Genomic DNA, 26,274 nt, shown 5'->3' on the forward strand with positions numbered 1-26,274 from the left:
TTTTGAAAATGCAATATGCGACATTATACACGGCCATGTTGTATGGCATACCTCATTAACACCGCCGTCTGAAGCTGTAATTGAGCTGGCCTACAGTGCTGACGTGTCCAACCCTGGACCTAGTGCCTGCTGTGCTCAGCGATGCAGGCTAAATATTCAAGATGGAAATACTTTATCATATCTAGGGAATATTCCATCACGTCATTGACTCTAGTTTCGTGTACGGTTTCCCCTTTCTATTGTGAAACTTACAGCATGATGAGATTCACAGAGGTACAGCCCAAGGTAAAACTAAGCCCATTATAATTGTCGTCATTCGTAAATGACACTTGTTTTGTACGGTATGACACGAATTACGACAGAGAAGCGGATTTTAAACTTCGCGTTTAACATGACGTCTGCATTAATCGAACCTTTTTCCAACCCGCATTCAACAATTCAATATATCGAACGCCTTGACACATATTTTATGAAGTACACGAACAATGAAATGCGAAACCGAGTCTGGAAGGGGGGAGACAAGCAGTTACAGTTGTAGACGAAGGAAGAAAACCCCAAAGGAATATTCTGGGTAAAACCGACAGAAGCAAGTAGGGATTGAAAACCCTATCCACATGCGGACCGAGCTGGGATTCGAACCCGGACTGCAGAGGTGAAAGGCGAGGAAAGAACCACTACGCCAACCTGACGTAACGGTGGAACGTTCTTCGTAGACAAAAGGTTTTCAAACTCAATGCAGGGACGACTGGTTTCCAGCAGAATTTGACCAGAAACATGGGCCTTTTCATTTTTTGCTGCATTTACAAAGGGGGACATGTTAATGTTTTCATACAGCTGTAAATTATGAAGTTGCTGAACAACTACAAGATCAGTTCGACTGGCGATCTTGGAGCAAAAAGTTCTCGTTAATGTCAGGATTTTTTGTAATCGAATTAAGGTTGGGCGTTGAAGGAGACACATTTGATTAAAATCACTCCCTTTATTGAAATGTACTAAAAATTGTAATTAACAATAAAGCTAGTAATTGAATTAATGCACTTGCATACTAATCTGAGCAAATCAGATAAAGATATTACATTTCTCTACAGTAGACAGCAAAAGAAACTTGCCACTTCTGTCAAAGGCCACACATAAAAATTCACCCCATTTGTATCCGTGTACAAAAATTGTTTATTTTTAAGGAGTGAAGTTTTATGTGTGGCCTTGGACAGAAGTGGCAAGTCTCTTTTGCTGTCCGGTTTATATACTGTCGGTAAGAATCAGTAGTACCAATATGGCAGTTTTCAAATTTATAAAAATATACATGTACATTGTAATTTGAATCTGATAAATACTGTAACCATTATAAAGGCATCAATCATCAATTAGATAATTGGAATGTTTTGAATTAAAAAAAAGAGAAGAAAACTGATTTGCCAAGGTTGATCATTTATATGAATATTTCCAAGCATCTGAGGACTGTGAACATTAAAACAGCACACTGGAAGCAAGGCACACATCAGTATAAATTCTTGTTCGGTAAACTGTTTCTGCATGAAATCTTGACCACGTGTTCTTTTTCCTACAAGGTTTGACTTAGTTTCAGTACATACGGGTACCAACATTACCAGCGATGTACATGAACACATGTAGGGATAATGTGCATTGTATATTTTGGATTTCAGTGATGGGTGTCGGATGGTTTCATTCTAAAAAAAAAATTCGTAAGAACAAAAACAATAACTTAACGCAGGGAACAGAATATTGAAACTCTTAAGAAGACCGATACTCCACCAAATGTTAAGGAGGGATCAACCAAAATGTTCCAAACTTAACATTTACATGTATAAAAACGTGCATGTATTTTAATATCAGTGGAAACAGGATTTGGAATAAATGAATGAACACAGCTTATTTACAGCCCCGACTGCCAAATTTAACTTTCATCACATTTTGACCCATCAATTTCAGCACGATTACACATTCTACAAATGTGTTTTACAAAGGCGAGGTCCCGAGTATACTTATTCTTATTCAAAAATTGAGGCCATCACCCGATCGTTTTGGGACATACTTCCTCGAACAAGGACAGGTTATTTTTGGCAGCTTTTTATTTCCTTTACTTTTTTATAAATCCGGAGTTCCGTTAGACAGGCTTATCGCAATGCACCTAGCATCTGCAGGAACTTTGACCTCTGGGTCTGATGTTCACGTTCGCGTTTCCATGCGGGTAATTTTTCAAACTGGGATACGCACATGTATATGAAGTAAGTCATAGCAAAATACCACACGACTACAAATGTATCATGTTCACACGAAGTCCCTCTTGCAATTCCGCAATGTACAAACATCCAGGAAAGACTGTACAGCGTTTTATGACAGCCCTTGCAAGATCGACAGGAACGATTACATTATGTATATAATAATTTCCCACATGCATGTAGCCTACCACAACTCCGTAAATCTGTCACGGTTTGAACTCACATGGCGGGTTCATACACATAATGCGCTGCTTTGGAATTTCAAGTGTACAAAGAGGAAGGGTGGATTTGTTTGGCGACCCAATAAACGGAAGGGGTTACATTTAAAATGCACTTCGTATATTTTAGACCCTACGGATTTTACATTTTATAGCAGGTTTTATGAGCATTCGTCCGTGGTCGATACCACTGCTGTTTTGTTATTCATTACTACTAGAGACCATTTTTAAATTTGGTCTCTAGTTTGACAACGACGTGCCTACCTACGCATACGATACAGCTTTCAGACCCCCTATTGAACTATGAATCCGACCATCATAGTTTTCGAGTGCCATAATAAAGTACGGTGAACTTGTTTATCTTTAAACATTTGGAAACTTGGATCAACAGTGCCACGAACCTCATGGGCATGCTGGATGCATAGGCATACCCACGTGAATGAACGAGGGTTCTTATGCACAATAATAATTGTGTATAACGCTAAGTCAATTCTTTCGATCGAAAAAGTGTGGATGGATAGATGGGTCCACAAATTTTGAAAAAGGTCACCATTTAACCCTAACAGTCCCAAATCCTCCAATTTCAATATGATTTACAGACACCCTAGGGGGTTAGGGTTAAAGACGATGATAATGCTGAATGGCTCTTTCCAAAAAAATACAAGGTTTCTTGTAACCATGATACACATATAAGAGTGGGGTGATATATAAATTTTAGTAGTAAATGACAGCCAGTGATCTGCCACTTGCCATTTTGTTCCAATGTGGGCTAGTCTAAGTAACTGTATAATGTTAAAAAATGTTTTGAGAAGAAAAAAGGATTGTGTCATCAAGAGGAGTCAAAATTCAACACAAAATTGAGTCAAAAAAAATTTAAAACACACAAGATTCCTCCCCCCCCCAAAAAAATGCAGAGAGAAGGCCAGTAAGATCACAGCTTAATAACAACTGCCCAATAATGTTCATTTTAGAGTTCCTAGCACAATTTTGAATAAGCAATCTAATCTCTATCAAATGCGATGGTTGATCGGTAGAGTTCTAGCAGGTTTTTCAGAATGTCAGTCTGCATTTTTGTTAAGCTTTGGTCTTCAAGTTCATGAATCAGCCCACGAGTTGAAATCCTGCAGCCTAAAACAGCTCCATTCTCTGCAGCAGAAGCATCAATTTGTCAGTATATGTCCATTAATTTGGTTTGAGTGATTCTAGCATCTGACTTAAAGCCAAACCTGGAGATGAAGGCACAATTTCGAAAACGGTCTCAGTCATGTATAAGATCTTGGATGTGTTTTTATGACACAAATTTGTCGCTGCTTGGCCAGAACAAATCCTTGGTCATTTAAGAACATCAGCTCTAGAATTATTGCAAGCGTCACATACTCAAACCATGGGCAATACTCTAAACTTTGTTGTGTCACAGGATCTGATGTTTTTGAAGCAGAAAATGGACTTGTGTTAAGCTGGGTCCCCATAACTGTGAAAAGGGGGGAGGGGTGCTTGTCTAAGATCAGAAGCTGAACTGAAACCAGGAATAGGAAAACCCCTATCATCCTGGTAAATGTGTCAACTATAACCAGTGTGTCTGCCGCCACCTATTGACAAAATGTTTCCCAGTGAATCTGCTGCTGTATTCTTTGACATCATCAGGAATGCTTGCGTTTTGATTGCTGATCACAATTCGTCACCAATTTCTCGTTCAGTCTTGGAAATGACCTTTCTCTTCATAGCCTCGAAAGACTTGGGAAAAAAAGAAAGGAAATTTAGACTTCTGGTAAGAAGAACAAAAAATTCTTAACAGAAATCTCTAGAAAAAAAAAAAAAGCAAGAGGTTCTGGAGTTAAAGAAATCAAGCATGAAATGATATCTACCCATGATGCAGTGCAGGTGAAATCTCTACATGTGTAATAATGAAGATGAGTCTCACATTACATTCAAAATGAAAATGCCAGTTTACAAAGACCTTATAAATAGGAAGGTTACAAACACAGCGCGGAAGAAATAACATAATTAAGAGCACAAGAAATGAGAAAGACACAAGTGAACAAGGAATGCGAGTCACAGACCTGAGGGTTGTTTCTACTTCTGGAGATGGATACTTAAACAGTTACAAAAGTTGCCTGCGGAATTTGATTGACGATTCAAACATCTTAAGCCAAGCTTTTTCAAAAGCTTAAGATGCAGTGGGCAGAGGGCATCCGGCCACAGCTTTGATTAATTATTTCTTTTGTCTCTGCCGGTATGACCACCTCCCCACTTCAGAGAGTCTAGAGCTTGACCATCAGGAAAAATGCAGCAAACCATCTTCATCCTACAACACTAAGAACTTTATAATGCCACATAAACAATTGACACAGGATCCTTCTCATGTGCTGCTTTCTTTACTCTGAAGTATAACAATTTGAGTTGGGGGAATACATTGGCCTACATTCTGCCTTTCACTGAAAGTAACTACATTGATGACTTCCATGGCACTCTTTGTGGTTGATGATCAATGCCAAGAATGTCACTGACAAGTGATTTCATGGGAAGGATGATCACATTCAAGACTGAGTCACAGACTAGGAGGTGTGTCACCAAAACTGCTCCTGGCTGGCCAAAATCTTATCCTTCCATTCAGAACGCAGTACTTCATACGTAGATCGGGTGGTGTCAGAATGTGTGTGTGTGTGTTAGTGAATGGGACATATTGAAAAACATGACGGTTTTGGACGTCTAGTTCTATGACAAGTGCTGAAACATCAGGTACGTTTTTACTTGATGCCAAAATTCTGGAAGACTAACATTTTAATGCAGTCATTAATATACTACGGAACACGTTTTCTTATGCTCATGAGAAATGCTTCATCAATGTAATCCATGCCCCGTATTGGCTCCCCCCCTCAGAATTCTGGAAAGAATTGTTCTGTCTCAAAACTGGATCCCAGTTTTTATCAGGTCTAGAAATGTGAGGAGTCCATTGCTGAAGAGAATGGAATCACATCTGGCAGTATCTGGGCCATACTGTGCCATGGCCCAAAGCCCATTCCCAAATGGGAACTTGCCACTCTCAATGCATGTATTGTTCCTACCAGGAGGAACCTGTTTTGGGGGGAAGGCATCTCCCACTCCCACAAGGAATTCAAACCAAGTCAAGTCAGACGGTTCCTCTTTTTGGTTTCCAGTAACAACATGGGCATGTTTTGTTTTGTTTGTTTGTTGTTTTGTTTAGGAAGATGGATGGACTTGTTCACTGTTTAAGATCACAACGAATTTCAATGTATTTCAATAACAATGGATACAAATGATATTAAATATACGAATGAAGAAGATCTGACTCTCAGGAAAATTCAGAGATTTTGTCTACATTTAGGGGGAAAAAAATTGGAAAAACTTTGTAAAAAAGTTCCAAAGAGGAAAATCTGCTTCATTAATTAGAATTAACCCTCCTTCTGCTCTAACCGTCAAAAACAGCAAAAAATGCCTTCCAATTGATTTCCCCCAGTACACAGACAATTATGGGAAATTTGACTGATTTTGATTGATATGACAACTGTGTCAAGAATGCATCTTAGCATAGGAGGGTTAATCTGGAATGTTATACACTGGTATTTTGCCTTATATGTATATAGACCTGTTTCGCCCGCGTGACTAATTGTAAACAATGCCACCACGTGAGGACCGCCTTGGCTACGGTAATCGCATATATATTCCTACGGGCAGCTTCAACCACGTGCAAGCGCACATGCGAACCCTGCATGTTTGACTAGTTTATCTTGAATAGGTAGATTACCATCACAACACAATGCACTCATTACCATCACAACACGTCACAGGTCCAGCACAATCGTGACATCACAGGAAAAAGGTCCATAGTCACATATTAATTGGATATTTGGAAAGGCATTACCCACCATGGACATAACCTGAACATGTTTTCTTGACATGTTGTAGGCTAAATGATGTATATTTTTGCCAAGCATTCAAAGAATTCTGGGTACAGTGTATTTGTAAACTTCATACAATGTAATCAGTCGGTGCCAATGCAGGACCTCATTTGATGGCAATATCTGAATCTGACCTTTGATGAGAAAATGAAATTCAGCTTCAGTTTTTTTTTCAGAGAACCTTGATGTGCTACTCTCCTTACCGTTAGGCCTACAGCTCTTCTTTTTTGTCTTTTTGTTTGGTTTCAGCCTTGGCACTTTCCTTTTTCTTTCCTGTCATCTTGCTTTTGCCTGTCTGCTCTCGCACAGCCTTTCGGGACTAAAGTTTTAAACACAGAAGAAAAGATAAGATGAAACAGGAAGGCAGAAAGTGTACATTCAAGAATGGAACTGAATAGAACTGAAAGACAGACAATGGATCAAAGCATAGATCCATAGTCAAAGGGAAAAGTAGCGGATTGGATTTGATGCAAATGGGGACTCAATGAAAGTAGTAGATTGAAGTAGTAATACAAGCATACAAATGTGAATACCCAAAATTGAAGGACCTGACATTACAATCCTAACAGAAACTTTCTTATGAGCAAGATGCTCCTAGGATTGAAAATCAGTCGTGTAAAGGTTTTTGATCTGTATATTTCAGGTCACGGTAGTTAACAGCTAGTTGGCAGCAGTCTTTGAATTTTACATTTCTATAACCGCTTTCCCCAATTTTCCCTGAAAGGCAGATCACTAACTACACAAATGAAAATGAAGCATCTATTCTTCTGGCCAAATAGGTAATAACCTTGCCATACTTTGAGTTCATGTGTTATGATTGGTTTCAAGCTTTGACTCCTTGTGACAATATGTGGCTTGCTCGGCAAAAATCCTCAACATTTAAACATCTATACAACATCCATTTTCATCATACCAAACTGAGTGACACATCAAAAAAAAATTCTCAATCTAATACAAAATCAAACTCAAAAGTGGCTCCGGTGACTCGAGACTTATTTTTGCACAGTGGATCACATATGATTTTTGTGTCAAGCAGCCGTTTTCACTGCCAAGCTGTTTTCACCGCCAAGTAATGACAGCAGCACTGAGTTCTCTTCTGTACTATTTCCTGTGGGCATCGTACTTGCATAATAAATGCAAATAATGCAGGAATTTGACTTTGAATATATTGAAGAATGGCCTTGCCAAATGTAGTCATAAAAGGTTTTGAGATCTTTGTTATGTAGACACTTTGCTACTTTGTTCAATCCACAATGTCTTTGTCAAAAGGCTAACACTCCAAATCAATTCAACCCAAACTGTAGCGCCCCTGTGAATGAGAAACAGCCTTGGTGTGAGAGTTTTAAGGGCATGATTCAGACAAGTGAGGTAGACATGTTTACAATGGCAGGTGTAAATGTAAAGAACTAGCAGGCCGATTCCTATCGTAAAAGTGCCACGTTACCTAAAACCTACACAGATTTCGACTTTGTCGAAACTGCTTCAAACTCGAGGATAAGATTAATTGGTTAAAATTAAGACTCTTTTATTACTGCTTACCCTTGAGGAATACTATGAAAATGGAACTTGAAAGCAAACTCAAAGCAAAAATGGAAGCTCATACCTAAATGACATGATAAATTCTGAGATGGCTGACATAAAAAAGGGCCAAAATGATGCAGGCAAGTCTGGGAATGACAAAAATGGCAGTCTAACAAAGTGTTTGAATATTTCTAACTCAATCCAATTAAGAATTCAAACAAGAGTGCAGATGTTCTGTTTTGATGTTTCACTTTCTGGAAAGATAAATGATGTTTGATGGACGACTATGGAGGCAGTGGTTGAGGATTGAAAATTCTGTATACATGGCAAACCACTGAAGGCAAAAATTACATTTAGATTCAGAATATTGTTACTTGTATGTGCCTGCAATGTTACTTTGGGAAGCATCAAACAACTTCTGTTGAAAGAAGCATTTTATTTTAACCAGTCTGTTTGTTTTGCCAAATACCAGAACCAATAGCATAGCCTCTTGGCCAAAGTTAAAGGACCTCAATACAGTTTTCCGTTTCTGGAAAAAGTTATTTTTTGTCACAGTGGTCGGCAATGACATAATGCCCTGTTATGGTTGAGTCCACTGCAAGTCCTTTCATAAACTCTTGAACAAGTTCTGGAATTAATCCAGTCACAAGGCAAGTCAAAGGTAACAGGAGGATTAATGACAAAGGGACGCATTTATCGCAGTTCATCTGGAAAGCCTGTGACTTGACTTTAAATTGAACGATTTGTGATGAACATATAAGAGACTAGCAGGGACGTGTAATGAATGGGTGACTAAAAGATGCCATGGTTAGCATGTGAATCAGGTCTTCTGCACACTTCAACTTCTGTAACCTTTTTCTGGAAGCAAGATATTTACCAGGTTGAAGTATAATTTGAGGCCTACTTGACAGAGTAGCCTCTATGTTTGTTTGCAACATACTCACCGGCCCCTTGTACTTATTGATGCGGAAAGTCGACCGATCAACGCCAATGCACGCATCAGTGACGTCAAAGCACAAGGCAATTTCTCTCTCCTCGGGCTCAGAATACTCCTTAAAGACCTTGGTGATCTCGTCCTTGTACTCGGCTGATAAAAAATGGAGCAATCAACGTTATAGTTCGCAGACGCTTTGCCGGAAGCTATGATCATAAGCCTATTTTGTGGGGTATGTGGTTCTGGCAGTAAATGCACAGCTCACTTCAACTGTTCAAGATTCCTTGCCAACAGCTAATAGGCTCCATATGGTTTAAGAGCAATCTCTCTGTAACCTAGCAACAACCCCTGCAGCCAACACACTGCTTCAGCATGCATATTGGTGAGCATATTTGCGAAATTTGTCTGAAAATAATAACGATAATAATAATAATGACGAACTTTTATAAAAAGCACAATTCCAATTGATTCCAGGCACTCATGGTGCTAAAAAAAACCCAAAACCCAAAACAAACAAAAACCAAGAAGGAGTATGAAACAAATACACATAACCACTAAAATACTTGGTATTGGTATCAATTTGGTAAAAGCAAGATTATAACAGTATGTTTTGAAAGACTTGAGTGATGGTGCTGGACCGGATGTTCGAAGGGAGACTATTCTACAGATGTGGGGCAGCAATATGAACAGATATGTCTCCTCAATTGATGTTGGTTAGCAGGCTGGAGACCTGAACGACTAGAATGGTACGTTCACTGCAGTGAGTGAACTAAAAGGTCTTGAAGTTGGCACAAGGCACATGACAGCCATATCATGCAAGTGTGGAAAAGCCTTACCCTTTGCAATCGATGAAGGGCATATGTGTGACTTAGTTCATTCAGCTCGCTTTTTAAATTTATCATAAAAATTGATCATTCTAAAAGAGTTGTTTTTTTCTTTACATACAACCTCAGGGGGGAGGGGAAGGGAGGACAAGGCAGAATCTGCCCCCATCCTAGGGGGAAGGGAGGACAAGGCAGAATCTGCCCCCCATCCTAGGGGGAAGGGAGGTCAAGGCAGAATCTGCCCCCATCCTAGGGGGAAGGGAGGACAAGGCAGAATCTGCCCCCCATCCTAGGGGGAAGGGAGGTCAAGGCAGAATCTGCTCCCCATCCTAGGGGGAAGGGAGGACAAGGCAGAATCTGCCCCCCATCCTAGGGGGAAGGGAGGACAAGGCAGAATCTGCCCCCCATCCTAGGGGGAAGGGAGGACAAGGCAGAATCTGCCCCCCATCCTAGGGGGAAGGGAGGACAAGGCAGAATCTGTCCCCATCCTAGGGGGAAGGGAGGACAAGGCAGAATCTGTCCCCATCCTAGGGGGAAGGGAGGACAAGGCAGAATCTGCCCCCCATCCTAGGGGGAAGGGAGGACAAGGCAGAATCTGCCCCCCATCCTAGGAAGAAGGGAGGACAAGGCAGAATCTGCCCCCATCCTAGGGGGAAGGGAGGACAAGGCAGAATCTGCCCCCATCCTAGGGGGAAGGGAGGACAAGGCAGAATCTGCCCCCCATCCTAGGGGGAAGGGAGGTCAAGGCAGAATCTGCCCCCCCCCCATCCTAGGGGGAAGGGAGGACAAGGCAGAATTTGCCCCCCATCCTAGGGGGAAGGGAGGACAAGGCAGAATCTGCTCCCCATCCTAGGGAGAAAGGGAGGACAAGGCAGAATCTGCCCCCATCCTAGGGGGAAGGGAGGACAAGGCAGAATCTGCTCCCCATCCTAGGGGGAAGGGAGGACAAGGCAGAATCTGCTCCCCATCCTAGGGGGAAGGGAGGACAAGGCAGAATCTGCCCCCCATCCTAGGGGGAAGGGAGGTCAAGGCAGAATCTGCTCCCCATCCTAGGGGGAAGGGAGGACAAGGCAGAATCTGCCCCCCATCCTAGGGGGAAGGGAGGACAAGGCAGAATCTGTCCCCCATCCAAGGGGGACTAGGGAGGACAAGGCAGAATCTGTCCCCACCCAAGATCTTGGTTGCCAAGTGACTGATTTCTTTTAATTTGGCTTGTCAACAGGTAAAGAAATTCACTTTAGGTATATCTGTGAGGTTTCAAATCAAACCGACAGAGGGTTTGGTTGTTATGATAAATTTGTGCTCACCCTCTGACATGATGTTGGCCTGCACAACCTACGAAAATGTCCATGTGAACAGTTGGTATTTGTGGCCGACTCTATTCGCCAACATGGACATTTAAAGGAAACAACAGGTCCAATCTCCATAAGACTGGTGCCAACATGATTATAATGACATTATTTGAAGAATTCCTGAAGGCTAAGCATGGGGAAAACCATTACCAAGGCAGTAGAGTCTGCAATCCACTTTTCTAGAGTTAATCCTGGTTATTAATTCTTCAATTTCCAAACCCCAATTTTGCAACGAGTTGCAACAGACTTCCAACAAGCAGGGCACACCAGCACAGACAGCATTACCATCATCAGTATAAAAAAACAAAAAAACAAAACAAAACAGTTAAATCACTTCTGGGCAGACTTACTTGTCCAGTAGTCACAGACTTTCTTCAAGTTAGGAGGGCTGAACTCATACGCACGTAGATTTTCTGTATCGCATGTCCTCCTCAGCGCATCTCTGATCCGAGTGTCGATCTTGTCTTTAGCTGTGTGTTTTCTGTTCATCAGCTTTGTAGCTTCTGAGCAAAGGAAACAGTCCATCCACAGCAAATGTAAGAAAAATCAATATACTCAACTGAAAATGCACTTCAGAAAGCATTTTTTCTCTTTTGATTTTCACCGCCTTGAAATTCTTGGCAAATTCCTACAAATATTCTCGTTATATTTTGATGTCAAACTGTATCTCTGAAATGATTTCTTTAGTAAAATAAAATGCAAATGGTGACGTAAATACATAAATTTGACGTTACCTGTGACAAATGCATGACATCCCTCACAGACCACCTCTGTAAATGGAAAGAAAATTTCACATTTTAATGCCTACACTTATATTTGTCAAAATAGTTTATTCCTTCGCAGTTAAAAATCTGGAGGATATTTGTATTTTGATTAGAAGTGTCACCGGATGTACATAGCCTTATAATTGATCAGTTAAGAATTAAACCAGCTCAATGAACTGTAGACATAGTGTCTACCTTTTTGTCTTTATAGGTGTGAAGTGCCATTGCCAATGTTTGTAACTCTCAAACACAGGGTCTAGGGTTCAAATCCAGCAGCTGTTACATTACATTGTTACTTGGGCAAGTCACATAACTCCCGTTTGTCCCTTTACGCCAAGGCGTATAAATGGTTAACCATGAAGGCAGACAGTTCTTTAGTTAGCTTTTTCCATCAACAATGGTAGCATTGAGCTGTAAACTCCCAAATTAGCTGACACTAGGGATTTAAGAATATATTGTGTTGGCCCAGTGAGCAGGGGTAATAATGATGGAGTCACTGCAGTACCTTGAAGCGCCAGTAACGGTGGATAGATATTTCACAAGTACACACCTTGTTCAAATACCTAACATTGCTATTATAGTGAATGAATGACACCCAGATGTTGGGCTTGCAATATGCATTACGCTGACAACTGTTTTTATCTAACACTCATGCTCATTCAAGTCATTGAAGTGCATTTGGCAGCATGGGCCACATTTATGGGGCTACGGGGAGGACGGGGGGGCATGGATTTCATTGTACAATGTGTCAACATTTTGCCAACTTTTCTGGGGTGTGGGACCATGGGAAAAGGGTGAGATTTCAGTGGTGAGGCTTGTCATCAGGCTGCAGCAAGACTGAATCAAATTACAGTTAGTTGCCTCATGGTCCATGGCATAAAAATACCAAGATGCCTTCACCACTTGACGCCGGATGACGCATAAACACACAGTTTTCCTTATTTATTCCACAGAGGACGTGGACACTCACTTATAAATTCTTTTTCCATTGCTACGGTTCACATATTAACACCTTGTGCTTGGGTGGGCCAAAGCACGGAAGACGAACCAACACATGGATGCTGCTACTAACAATAATATAGAAATGCTTTTCTTAAGTAATTAGAATGGCATTGGGGAGCTCACACCGTACACAAAAGAGTTAAGGGGATCAAAGACCTCCTTTATTTGGGTAAACTGATTTGCTAAGGAGCGAAATCACACTTACAAGAGGGATAAAGTTACAACTAGCAAATCCTTCGTAACAAAACAACTGGCCCCCAAAACACGCATGGCCATGCTGTGGACCTTTTGTACGTGAACAGCTTCATGTCTGGACATGTGCCACAATTTCTACAAGGGCAGTTGAAACATAGCTTAAAAGAAGAACTAAGGGGGCTAGGTTTGACAACACTGATGCCTGGACTCAAGAGTTGTGCCTCCTGATATATTTTATGGGCGCCAGAAATAAATTGTAAGGTTGAAGAATCTGTGGGGAAAAACAAACAAAAAGGCCCCAGCATTTTTTTTCAGGGAAGAAAACCTAACATTAACTGGTTAACACGAGCTTTGTTTTTAGAAATGGGGAGACAATTTGAGTCAAGAATGAAACAAAATATAAATCTCAGAAGTCATATTGATTTGGGAAGAAGGCTCCTCTACAAGGGTACATCCATGCCACATCTCAGAATTGTTACATCCCAACTGCGTTTACAGCCTAAGGAAACACAATAAGCCCTGTCTTGGTGCTAAGACACTGTGCTCCTGTATCCTTGCTCTCAAACCTATATCTTCAAAACATCAAAAGCAATGGAAAGCCCAATCTCAAGCGACGGAAAGCCCAATCTCTGGAAGTGAATAGTTTAAGACCATGAAACTTATACTTGATTGTAAAGGTAGAGCTTTGGGTCAGTTTTACAGGACCTTCTTTTCCTGAAAAACGGAGAAAAATTTGACAACTTTATGAGTCACTGTTATTAACTTTTCTTGTATTTGAATTGATTGCTATTTCATAACATACAGGTACCTTTGTATTCGGAATGGTTATGTAGATATGGGTCGTAAGAGACACTCTCCAGTTTTCTGAGAGAGAGCCATTTCACAACCTGTCTCAACGAAACAATTACACCGACTCAAAATAGTGTAAAGATTTTTGTTTTAATTTTTAGCACCAGAAATTTTTTTCTGTATTGATCTTTATTATTCAGGAAATCAATCATATTTGAGGTTTTACATATATGTGTTAATTTTAGTTGTTTGAAACTCTGTAGCTTCAAAGAAAAGGCCGTTCCAATGACGAACACGTTGTTTACATGTAGGACATTGTTCTGGGGCCAATAAAGGAGCCCAGTATCTTGGCACCAGATACAGAACAGGGGCTATCATACACCCTGTCGGGGCCCCTTGCTCTGTCTCTCAGAGAGGCAGAAATGCATGGGGAGTCCTGAGTTCTCCAGGGGTTGCAATCTTGCCCAACTAAAAACCACGTCTTCATCATCTGTGGCCTGTCTGTTTCACAGAGATTTGAATCTTGGTCAGTAATCTGTCATTGGTTAACACCAGAACCCGCACAACGGATGGAGCGGACGGGATTGACTGAGTGAGATCAGTATAAAACAAACAGGCCCGTGAATTTATGGGGAAGTGGCCCCTTTCTATATGGGCACACATCATGTACCAAACGTTGGTTCCAAGTGGTCTTACCTTTCGCAAACTTTGTTGGCTTGTACGCCGATGCATAAATTATTGTTAATGCAAAGAAAATGACAGTCAACAGATATTGGTATTGCATGATGATATCCTGGGTCTCTAACAAAGTCCACTTCCTGCAAATGAACAGAAAATAACATAGCTATTTAGTAACAACTCCGTTTCAGGACAGATACCATGGTAACACAACACTACTCCACTGGGCCTAACCCTAGCTAAGGCTAATAAAATTGGACTTATTGTTTCTCGTCAGTGCCCGCAGGAGATTTTGGCCCTGCATCAAATAATTTCATTATTATTTGAAAAAAAAAAAAAAAAAGGTGACATTTGTCAGAAAATTCAACTCCAAACATTGAAAGTTACCTTCTGGCAATCCCAGTCATCAAAACACAAAAAATCAGGAGCAAAAATTCTTACACCAAGACTTTACCTTAGCAGCATCAACAACCACACGGACTGCAATGCAAAGGTCAAACAGAATCAGACCATAGAAGGACATAGAAGGAGTTGCAACTCAGGCACTTCAAAGTGTTCAATGATGGTTGCTGCCGAGTCTGACGAATAGTAGACAACATTCCAAAAATGCCTGATTACTGCCTGCATCTTAGCCAGACAATCAGGGCCAGTAATATCCTAGTAATACTCGTAGTTTTTGCTTGCAATTAAATACAAATTATTGCTTTGACCAGGAAATATAGAGAGAAAAATCCCTGATATTAGACCTACTTTTGTCATCATAAATAAACATGTGATGAAATTGAAAATGCACAACAGGTGTTGGTCTGTTTCTTGCCTGCTACCCAGAGTGTGTGCATGTACTGCGATTCTCTTCCGCATCTGGCCACCATTCGTGGATTGTCATGTTCAAGTACTGATATAATGAAAAATGAACTTTACATTGGTAGTGACTCACATGGGAAGGTTGGGAGTGAAGTGGAATTAGATAGTAGATGTGGGAATATATTAAAGAAACATGTTCATTCAAATGGATGGTCACGGTGGAGCACAGAGCAAGAACACAGTCCTAAATTTTCATTATTAAAAGATGCCCTCCACCCATAGAGCAAGGAAAGTCCTTGCTCTATGGGTGGAGGGTATCTTTTACTAATGAAATTTTTTGCTTCTTTTCTGCCAAATGGCAAATGCCTCCCTTTAAGTTTTACTGCACAATACCAAATTGAATATGATTTGGATGCCAAATACGTGTATCAATCATGCATGTGAAGAGGGTGTTCTTTTTCCATGACAGAAAATAACGAATAATAATCAATGAAAAAATGCATCTAAATTTGAAAAACCCATGACGAGAAACAATAAATCAAATCTCATTGGCTCAGGCTACTGTAACTTAAACGTCGGCTCAATTTTTGCCTGTTTCATCCGCATCTAAATCATGATGTAGGCCTACCGGTTGGCCCTCAAGTCAAAAAAAGCAACGAAAATTGCCTGTTTCATTTGTTCGTCATTATCATCATCTTTTCCAGAAGTATGCACAGAATCAGATCTCCATACTCAACAATTTTCATACTCACTTTAAAATTCAACAAAGAACAGGTTCCACGAGGAAGAAGCAAGACATTCAGATCACGGAGGAAGGTTCAGACTGAAATGCTAAGCGTATGGATTTGTAATTGTTGACCTACACGTGTACATATGTACATACGGTGCGCGACAGCCAAACACTTCGTAGACCTACCCTTTGAACTTTGATGCCTGGCATAGTAGACTAGCCTTCCAAGTTAGCTACAAATGATTTCAATATTGGTTTGGTAAGAACGAGAGTACAACGCAATTCAGTTTATCTTTCTACGATCCACAAGGGTAGATTTACTTGTACGCTATTGAGGAACTCGAAACAAATGTAATTCACTCTAAAGGATTCAAAGAAAGACACGCAGACGACAGACTCAGTAGGACGGAAGACTGGTACTCAGTCTTCTTATTACCACCACGTAAATGGTTTTGTATAATCAGTCTGCTGATTCCAAGAGGCACGGCCCCTCTGACACGTGCAAGAGGTAGTGCAGACAAGCTAGCCAATGAGAACTCGCCACGTCGCCGAATCAATCCACGCAGACAACTAATGACCAATGTGAATCGGCAACTTGTCAGTGTGGGCGGGGCATGGTAGTTGCCTCACTATTTCGTCTAGGGGGCGTACCCCGGTGCTTACTTAAGAGCTTGTGAGTAAAATCGTAACCCGCCAAGCAAATATGACTTTTGTCTTGGTTTATTTTATGCATTTCAGATTAGTCTCTGAGTGTGATTTTCTAGCAAACTTTTGAATAAGCATAAAGTCAAACTAAAGTGCCAGTTTATGCGCATTTGACGTGGAGAACGCCGAGTACGCACATCAAATTTAGTATGGAATAGTCATTGATAACGGAAGAATAAATCATTTATATGGTCTGTACGAGTACGCTGAATGCGTGTAAAAACCAGGTTGTAAAACCTAGTAGCAACTATCTTTCTTTCGTCGGTGAGGGTGCACTTCAGCGCAGGGCGATTTTAAAGGGACATTCTTCCGCTTGATGCGCGCGTGCATTTGGCAAATCATGACACCCTATTGGTCGAAGAGGCATATAACGTGCGCGTACCACTCGTCCACGAGCGTTGGTGCTAGCGCAGTAAAGTCTTCTAATTCTGGTTGTCGAATACGTGCGCCTCAAAGAGTCTGCAACGTGTTGGCTAATCACGACGTGCGAAATCCGTCGACACTTTCCAAACGCGCATTTGGTCGACAGATTTCTCGCATCGTGATTGGCCAACGCGTTGAAAACTCTTGGAGGCGCACTACTGTGAAAAGCTCGTATTACAAAAATAATAACGATGAAAGGACATAATTTTTTTTTCAGACTCGGTGTTTTTTTATTCAATGCATTTGATGCCTCATGGTATACACATTAAGTCCCAGAGAACCATTTACAAAACGAAACCTTAATGTTACGGGTTCGCCTCAAATTCTACACGTGATCAACAGGGAGTAATAATTTGAATTACCATTTGCACTGGCTGTAACAGTCTTGTTCGAGTAACAAGATGAGTTAAAATGAACACCATGTGCAATTTCACTCAAGCCATGAAAAGAAACAAACCAGGCCTTTTAGATTCTATATAGGCAGGAATAAAACAGCTACCTCCAGACACTACAGAACTGTTTCACGTCACTTCAGTCTGGGACATAGACCTACCATGTACATTGTACAGCAACGAGATTGAAGTAATTTGTGTCAGGGTGCACCTTGGACGAATGTCACTGAGCACTGTAAAATATAGTGACAAACTCAACTGCAGACCTTTGCGACTTATTTCTGTTTAAAAGCTTGTCAACTATAAATTTCATTCCACTTTTTCTCTATAAGGGAGGGGAGTAATTGAGACAAATGTGGATATCAATGCATTATAAATGAGTGAATTAAATTGTCACAAAAATTCACGACGGGAAAACTTATGTCGAACCAGATTTTGAATTCTGATTTCTTAAAATGTCATTTGATTTGGCGGTTCTCAGAACAAAATGTGCTCCTAAAATACAAAGTCTGAATGAAATGGCTATCAAGCCATATTTCAAGAGATGGTAATAACAAATATGTTTAAATCTTAACATTTTGATCACCGTGGCATATAGAAAAACAGCACAGAACTGAAACAGCACAGGTGTTATTTTCCCAACCTCCCCCAAAAGACAAAAACCCAAAACAAACAACCCCCCCCAAAAAAACCAAAACTGAGGAAGGCTACAATTGACACTATTCAAAAAGGAGTCATCTAAAACGGTCAAGGCTTTGTTTCAGAAAAATATCTCACTTTCATGCCTTAGTACCTCTAAAAAAACGCTGCCACGCCCCCAAACAAACCCCATTGTTTTTAGATGTAACTCATGCTAACTATACTAAAGTGGAGGACAAAACAACTACATGTATGCGTAGACTGAATTAACTTGTCACAGTGTATATTGTTAATGGTGTTGGTCTGCACAGAAGCAGGCAGCATTTTGAACCATACCCACAAAACTCTTATTTCACAAATACAAGGCAAAAGGCCCTGACCAAAATTCAAATTAAATCTAGCCACAATTTTCCTTGAAGATCATACCACAGGTATTTTTCAAGTTGACACTTAACCTCTAAACTGTCAAATAGCACACATATTTTTGGGGAAAAAAGATTACAATTTCAGAGACTAAATATATGATATCTAAGAGAGGGGAACAACGAAGGAACAAAAACTTGAAACTAGCAAAGATACATGCAAGTTCAATTTCAGAGAATTGTTTTTTTTTTTACATTATCAAGGAAATCCAAATTACATACAGACTGCAAATCAAACTGCAGGGACCCACTGAACACTCCATGGGATTGGCCAAGCGTATGTAGCTTGATACAACCCCTCTGATTGGATATCAGCTGTATGTGTTATTTAATTGAAGCATTTAAAATTTGCACTAAAAATTGGGAACTGATTGTGAGTGCATCTATGCATCTGCTATCAAGAGCAAGATATATGAACTTATGAACTGTGAAACTACAGTACATGTACATACTTACATAAACAAAAACCCAAATAAGAAAAATGCAACATGAAGAGTTGAATAAATAAACATATTCGAAAAACTCAAGTGTAAAGGAAAATATAAGACAGAACATAAAGCAAAAATGATAGAACTACATGTAAAAAAAGAGTTATGTAGCTATGTTCTAAGAGAGTACTCCAGTCTTCAAACCTGTGTTATGTGGCACGGAACAAATGTACACAGTTCTAAAGTAAAAGTCACAAAAACCAAAAGGTAAACAGTGCTCCTCAGATACACATATCTTCAAATTCTGTAGCAGCAGCCCATGCCTCAAAGAGAACCAAAATATAGCTACAGCAAAAAGTCTTAAAATGCAACACTATAACAGGAGAAACGATTAGGCATTAAAATGGTTAACTTATGATACATGCCCATATTATTTATGGAGGGGGCAAAAATAGCACACCATACAATGGTTTTTCTACACCATTTGATAGAACACCAACATCTAACAATACTTAGAACAGTGGATTACCACAAGGCAAACCATTGCACTCACTGTTTTTGTTTGGGTTTTAATCTATACAGGCTACTATAGACACATTTCAATAATTCAATATACTGAACAATAAATATAAATGTATTGTTAAACAAGGGTCTCTGGTGTCTATTTTTTTTACTTTTGCTTTTCTCATTTTTTTTTCAATTTAATACTGTGTTATTTTTAAGACTTCACAGCAAAAGACAACAAAACGACGAAAAACCCCAAAGTTAAGACTGTACAAATGTTACAGACGGCAATGGACTTGTTTACAGAAATAAATAAATAGGTTATATGCAACGATAAACTGGAAGAAGTGCAATGCACATCAGTGTCTACTGTCACTTCCACACAAGAGTTTAATATTCATGGGCAAGCGTTTTAGCCAAGGGTGTTAAAGATGAACAATTTTCATCTGTTAAATAACAAAAGCATCTACTTGAAAAATAAAACAAAACCAAGAAACAAACAAACAAACAAATTCAAATAATGAGACGCTGGCCTCTGGTGATAATGTCTATGGCAGTAATTTGGTACATATCTGACTAGTTTAGGCAGACTGGAATTTCAGGACAAGCTGTTTTTTCCTTCTTGTCACTGAGGGGCACACTTTGGTGTTCGTGAAACAAAAAAATTGCTTCTAGGGTCATTATTGTGAACAGAACCCAGGGCCGCAGGTTCTTGTGAACAGACCATGCAATGTCAGCATGCTCAACCAGTGACCCTAGAAATCAGACACGCAGTTTTGATTCCTGGTAAAACGACTCCTGAATTTTGATTGGTTGTAGGTCATCCAGAGATTAAATGCTCATCCAATCATGTAGTAGTACGAGGCACTGAATATTCATACCAAATCTGACTGGTAAACTAAACAAACAACAAACCTCTCAATCTCAGTGGCACACTCAATTTTCGAACATTTTTTCATATATGACCCTGAAATAATAGCACCACATTTAGCACAGGTAACAATATGTCTGAATAAATAACAAAGGTCTACCAAGAAGGAACAAAACAGCTACATGCATGAATTTGTGAAGAAAACGTGGACAAAAGGTCAAATTGGGCCATGAAGGTTGTACAACTGTCCTTCACTGCTAGCAAATAAAACGACAGAGAAATACTGATTAAAAACTAGCAATTAGCAAAATATTGCCACTAAAACTTGAAAGTTATCTAATACTCTCGAGCACTACTTTTTTTTTACCCTTTAAAGTCTATATACAAAAAAAAGCCGAGGCATTAAAAGCCTGTGCTTTACGTGCGTGCATGGAAGAATACCACACTGCTCACATTGTTCAAGTCAGGTAGGACACTGTTCAAAAGACACTTGTACTTTCTATCCTAAAATATTGTTTCTTTTCTTGAGTTGGTCATTTGAAGCACATCATGGACTAAACAATGTCTGGTGATGGCACTGTCATTCAAACTTTAAGACACTAGTTTTGATAATCGAGGTATCCAGCAATTTTTTTTATGGTGACAGATATTCTAAACAGTGACAGGTAATCGGATGCATATGCTAAATTGGACAAGTGTATCCGCTCAATTAATTAGAATTTAACAGCACAAACCGAGTCCCAGGATTTTTAGCGCAGCTTGAATTTTGCTGATAATTGGGCCAGTCGTTTTCTTCACAAATTACCAACAGCCATCAGTTTGGGGCTATGTCACCAACAAACTCTTGGATAAAGTGGCTGGCATCTGCTAAAAAAATGCACATTAGGAAAAAGTTCCTTTGATAGTTGAGCAATTTGAATTTGAAAGAGAATACCTGCCAGTTCTCACTTAAAGTCAGTAAACCCTGTTTGGATTTCTTTAGCTGCTTGTGCAAAACTGTGGTCACACTTGGAGTAATATTTTTGTAAAGTTGCAGAGGAAATAAAATTTTGAGTAATTTTCTGAGTTACCCTGTAGGAAAACGAGTTGTCTTGGTAATACTTGTTAGTAATATAGAGACCGAGTTGAAACTTAATTCAATAATAACTGAGATTCAGACAACAGTCAAAATCTGATTTGTTTCTGCTCTCCAGACGAGTTTCTTATCTGACTTTTTTTTTGCATTTTGCAAAAGTTGGCCATTTCTTTTTAAGTGAATATTGGGCATTTTAAAACTTCTTGAGTTGGCATTCTTTTCCCCACACTCTTTTCAATTCACTTTCCATTCAGTAATTCTAACATCAAATACAGACCTAACAGAAAAATCTGTCGATACAATACACTGATACTTTTAACAAATCTACAATCTTAAAGACGATCCTGTTTATATATTGGTCCTTCCAATGATCTTTGACAGGTGACTTAACCCACGATTCCAGATGTTACAATCCCTATAAAGTCCACTTCTGAAATCTGATCCTTCAATTGCCTACATGTGATTCTGATTAGTCCTGCATCACAGGTAACTGGTGAAATAGCTGGTGCTCTGGCTACTCACGAGCAGCGCACTATACAATGTCATATTGCCAGTGAAACATGGTTGGTACTCTGACAATTCTCCAGCAGAATGCGTATGAAAAAAGTGAAGGGACCGGTCAGGCCCAAGCAGCGCTAGTGCCCTTAGCACTTTATGCTCAAACACGCAATCTCACTGAGTCAGCTGGTACTCAGAAGAGTTGGCATCCAGCGAAATCAGTACGACAGTCAGTTTGAGTAGCCATCCTGTCTGATTGTCTCAGCATTTCCTGACAAAGGTGCAGCACGCAGTTAAGGTGTCCAATTGTTACATAACAGGCAGTTTAAACATTCTTAAAATTAATAAGAAGAGTTGTTCTGTATAATTTATTGGCAGCACAGTTCTTGTTATTGTTTGGTTTTGTTTAGTATGGCGTATAGCGGGCATAGCCTCCTCTGTAGATACCAGTCTGCTGAAATGAAAGGAAATACAAATACATTCAATGAAAATCAGATATTATAAAGATATTTTGATACATTTCAAAAACAGAACCTTGGAAAGACAGCGTAATTCAAATGAAATATCATGCAGAACATACCGAAAAAGAGACTGTTTGAAATCAGACAATATTTTAGAAGTTCACGTCAAGGTGGAGAAAATGCAAGGTTTCCCCAAAGTCATTCTATAAGTCTTTTCCCTGATACTCCTTTTGATACGGAAAAAGAATTGTATGTCAAGAAAAAGTAAACACTCATGGCCTGTTTTGTTAAGAAAACCGTGTTTCAATAAAGATATTTGTGTGTATTTGCGTACAGAAAAGGGTATATACCATGAGATTATATTGAAACTTGGTGGCCTGTGGATATCTTAAATTGGTGTGGAGTTTTGGTGGATGTGGCAAACAAATGAAAATTATTTCTTTCTTTTAATATAAAAATATCACAAAACTAAGCAACTGAAATGATACAAATATATTACATATTAAAATGAGTTGTATCTTAACTGAGACAAATTATATCAAGATAAAACTAACATTGTGGAAAGCTGGTCACTACTGAAACAATGTTAATCGTGTTGCTTAATCTTTACTTATGGGTGACCGTCAATGGCATAGTGAAGATATAACAGTTTCGGGAGGGATTAAGTGATGTTATTGTCTTCTCTGTTGTGAAATGATAAATAGTTCTGGTCCCTAAGGTACTCATTTTAAACAGTTTTTGTTTTGTAATTATTACACACACAAATTAATTCAAATTAGAATTTTTTCAAACGTTTTGTTAACACCAAGGAAAAGTCCAAACTTTTCATGCTAGCATTAGGAATTACCTCAAATTCTAAAAATGAAATGTTAATTTAAATCCATTTTTTGACGATGAAAACTAGAAAATGTGTTAAAAATGAACAACTTGCAAGCATGCTAGAACACTCAGCAGAAATGTACGATTTTGGCAAGGCATATCATTAAGCATTTTACATAACAGATACCAGGGAATGCTTTGGTAACACCACACAGTCACTGTCTTGCACCAAATTGAAAACCAAAATTGAAAAAATGTGCAAGGAAAAATCAAACATTAAAGGACCATATCAGTGTGTGACAGACTTGTGCTTAGCAGTTGAAGTAAAAATGAACCAATACTGGAAGCCCTTTGACTTCAGGGGCATCAGTGAAGACATGCCGCTGATGATGTGACTTGCTCTCATGCTTCGTGTGACATGAATGGTTTATGAGATGACTTGAGTATCCATCTTGTAACTACCCCATATAAAACATCAATTCAGACCATTGTTGCTTTGGGCAAAGTTTTTCCTTTGTTTTCCAAACAATGTTCAAAAATCTTTGAAATTTCTCTTCTTCTATGCAACTATCCCCTCTTTACATTTCTTTTAATGTTTTCTCTGGCAATCAAATCTGCAGAAGTAAACCACATCCCGCTTTTCTTTAAAAGCTCTCTGAAATGTTCTTTACTTTTGAGACAGTGCATGAATATGTGTAGAAATCAAGTCACATTCCCGAGTGCAGTGCAAGTTTTTTTGACGGTGAAATTCCAATACAAGAAATCCAAACAGAATCTGAATCATAACCTGAATTCAGTAGCATTGAGATTACAAAACAGACACAACAGCAGGACTTGACTGCAGCTTGTCAATTCTAAGTTTGTTGGTTTGATGTTATAATCTACAGAAGCAGTAACAATTTCAGTGTCATGGTAAATTCACAAATCCACTGATGAGGCCCTTTAATGAGCTACACAAACATTAACAAGTACCAAAACTTCAAAAACACAAAATGATTGAAAGCTACCACTGTACATTTAACCATTGATCAATGGGACCAGCAACAACAAAAATAAATCCTATATGATCAATCCAAGCCCGATGTGTTTGAAATTTGACAAAGGAATCCTGATTGAGTTCCCCACCCCCCATTATCCTGACTTTTCCCTAGGAGTTGAGATTTTTTTTTAAATTGTGGGCTTCCCAAATTTATACCTCATAGTGACACATATTCCGATCATTGACATTAATACATCGATATGTGCACTTTTCTTGCCTTCAACCTCTGGTGACCACCGTTTTACCGATGTTCTGCTCCAATCTGCAGCCAATGAATTGGATCTCAAGTCCTTGCTTGGATCACATTCCCCCTCTCCCTGCAACTCTCTGGGGTTTTTGCTGGAAGTCTAAATCAGTGCCTTTTCCCCAGAGATGGTTAGCTCCAATGTAGTACAGTGACTCAATCTACTTTCAAGGGTCACTGGCTAGTTGCCAACATTAATTTTTCAGTTGTCGGGAAAAGGATTGGTTTAAAACACAGTTACGGTTTTTCTAGGTCTTGAGGGCGGTAAACCTTGTAAATTTGGTTTAGTCTCCTCTATTTATTTCAGCTAAAAACAACCAGAGATCTTGATTGTTTTTACATTCCGTTGTAGCTGGTCACATGACATAAGACCTCTCAGAATTTAAACATTGGCAGCTGTTGCTTGTTGCTTGTCTTAGGCCATGTCTAAATGGGGTAGTTTGTGGCAATGACTTAATTTATGCCATTGGTGTACTACAGTCTAAAGACATAGCCATAAAAAAGAAGCGTGCATATCAGACATGGTCTAAGCTTTTCAGTTACTTGGAACATGCTCTCAGAAGAATAGCCAAAAGAAAACTGCCACTGCCAAATTCTGAAAGGCCCCACACACAGGAAATACAACAATCTAGCAGCAAATACTTTTCGACAGATATTACGAAATAAACACCACCAGTGAACAAAAGTGAGAACCAACCACACCAAAAAGGGATAAAAAAAAAAAAGGAACAAATTTCCACACAACCACCAAGAATGGATGATAATCCCATGGCATTTACCCTTGTCGTCAGGGAGGGGTATCTTACCCCATACGCCGTCGCCGTGGGACCGATTGTTGGGTGGTAGGGGTCGGCTGTGTATTCCCTGCCATAAGGGATGGCGTAGGCTGTGGGCGTGGCAGCGTACCGACTGATGTAACCTCCGTAACCAGCCGCTGCACTCTGTAAAAGAAGATCAGTCTATGAAGGAGAAATAGGACAGAGAGATGGACACGTCCGGTGGGGGGGTGGACAGTGGAGGGGCCACAGGGGAGCAGGAAAGGTGCAGGACGTAAGACAAAGGATGATGGGAAGAACAGCAGATAGGGGTAAAGGATTTGGGGGAAGTTGATGGAGGGTGAAAGAAAGGGAAAGAAAGGTGTGGGAAGAACGGAGTTAGTATCAAAATGCACAGCAAACCAACCGAAAAATCTTGCATGCAAACATGTCAGTTTTTTATTGACTTACCTGGAGATCAGTGGCAGATGGGAAGGAGGAGAGGGGAAAGGGGATGTAGTGGGTGTTGTTGTCCCTTGGATAAATGGGTGTACTTGACCCAGTACCAATTGGGCCTGTGCCCAGTTGATGGTTAGAACTTATGACTAAAATTTCTCATGCAAAAAAGCACACAGGGCTTCCAATACGGGAGTTCATTGATGGCTTTGAGTTGCTTTGGACAGTATTTGTGGTACTGTTTGAACCAAAGTTTATCAGGAAGGGTATCTTAGAAAAGGTCATTTCTTGTTTGTGCATGCATGCAGTGATCCCAAATTTTCTTTGTGTGAGGCATTATGGATAAATAGCAATGTTGATGCCTTGTCGATAACAGTCTTGCCACTGATCTCTGCCCTAGGTGAATCTGTATTAACACCACTGTTGTTAACAGAACCATACCAAACTTTGCAACAAGAGGATTTGAACCTGCGACCAACGGAAAACAATACCAGTGCTCCACCAACAGATCGATCTGCTTCTCAAAATGGCTGGCACGTTGATTGAAAAAAACTGCCAAATCAGGGCAAGCT

The 26,274-nt window shown here is 39.7% G+C and overlaps 2 protein-coding genes across 12 annotated transcripts in view; both read right to left on the reverse strand.

The window, feature by feature from the left end:
* Positions 1–959: 959 nt before the first annotated feature.
* LOC110976123 (uncharacterized) lies at positions 960–16,142 on the reverse strand. 3 transcript variants are annotated; one of them, XM_087139429.1, is made up of 8 exons: positions 15,994–16,109; positions 14,892–15,015; positions 14,456–14,577; positions 11,744–11,779; positions 11,360–11,512; positions 8,844–8,986; positions 6,582–6,697; positions 960–4,192 (listed from the first exon to the last, which is right to left on the reverse strand). In XM_087139429.1, the coding sequence occupies exons 2-7, from the start codon at positions 14,900–14,902 to the stop codon at positions 6,590–6,592; spliced, it is 573 nt and encodes a 190-aa protein (XP_086995555.1). In that variant the 5' UTR covers positions 14,903–15,015; positions 15,994–16,109; the 3' UTR covers positions 960–4,192; positions 6,582–6,589. The 3 variants fall into 3 exon arrangements, with proteins under 3 accessions (XP_086995555.1, XP_022084837.1, XP_086995556.1); XM_022229145.2 differs by lacking the exon at positions 14,892–15,015 and having other exon boundaries at positions 15,994–16,142; XM_087139430.1 differs by lacking the exon at positions 6,582–6,697 and having other exon boundaries at positions 15,994–16,112.
* A 1,162-nt stretch (positions 16,143–17,304) lies between these two features.
* The window catches only part of LOC110976086 (RNA binding protein fox-1 homolog 3-like), a 164,890-nt gene continuing 155,920 nt past the window's right edge, over positions 17,305–26,274 (reverse strand). For 5 of the 9 annotated variants that reach the window (XM_022229070.2, XM_022229063.2, XM_022229066.2 and 2 more), the window contains 2 exons: positions 25,271–25,450; positions 17,305–22,382 (listed from right to left, as the gene is read on the reverse strand). In XM_022229070.2, coding sequence (XP_022084762.1) covers positions 22,335–22,382; positions 25,271–25,450 — 228 coding nt within the window. In that variant the 3' untranslated portion in view covers positions 17,305–22,334. The remainder of the gene's footprint in view (positions 22,383–25,270; positions 25,451–26,274) is intronic. The other 4 variants (XM_022229067.2, XM_022229068.2, XM_022229069.2 and 1 more) reach the window with 4 other exon arrangements.

Source organism: Acanthaster planci, linkage group LG07 (genome assembly GCF_054643075.1).
Source record: "Acanthaster planci isolate LZ-2023a linkage group LG07, COTS_SCS, whole genome shotgun sequence".
Classification (NCBI taxonomy): Eukaryota; Metazoa; Echinodermata; class Asteroidea; order Valvatida; family Acanthasteridae; genus Acanthaster; species Acanthaster planci.

Bases quoted from the DNA above. Each gene is read 5' to 3' on its own strand.
- LOC110976123 (XM_087139429.1), bottom strand. The intron at 11,780-14,455 runs GTAAGACCACTT...TTCCATTTACAG, and splicing joins GCCAACAAAGTTTGCGAAAG to AGGTGGTCTGTGAGGGATGT. The intron at 8,987-11,359 runs GTAAGTCTGCCC...ATTTTTTATCAG, and splicing joins AGTCTGTGACTACTGGACAA to CCGAGTACAAGGACGAGATC.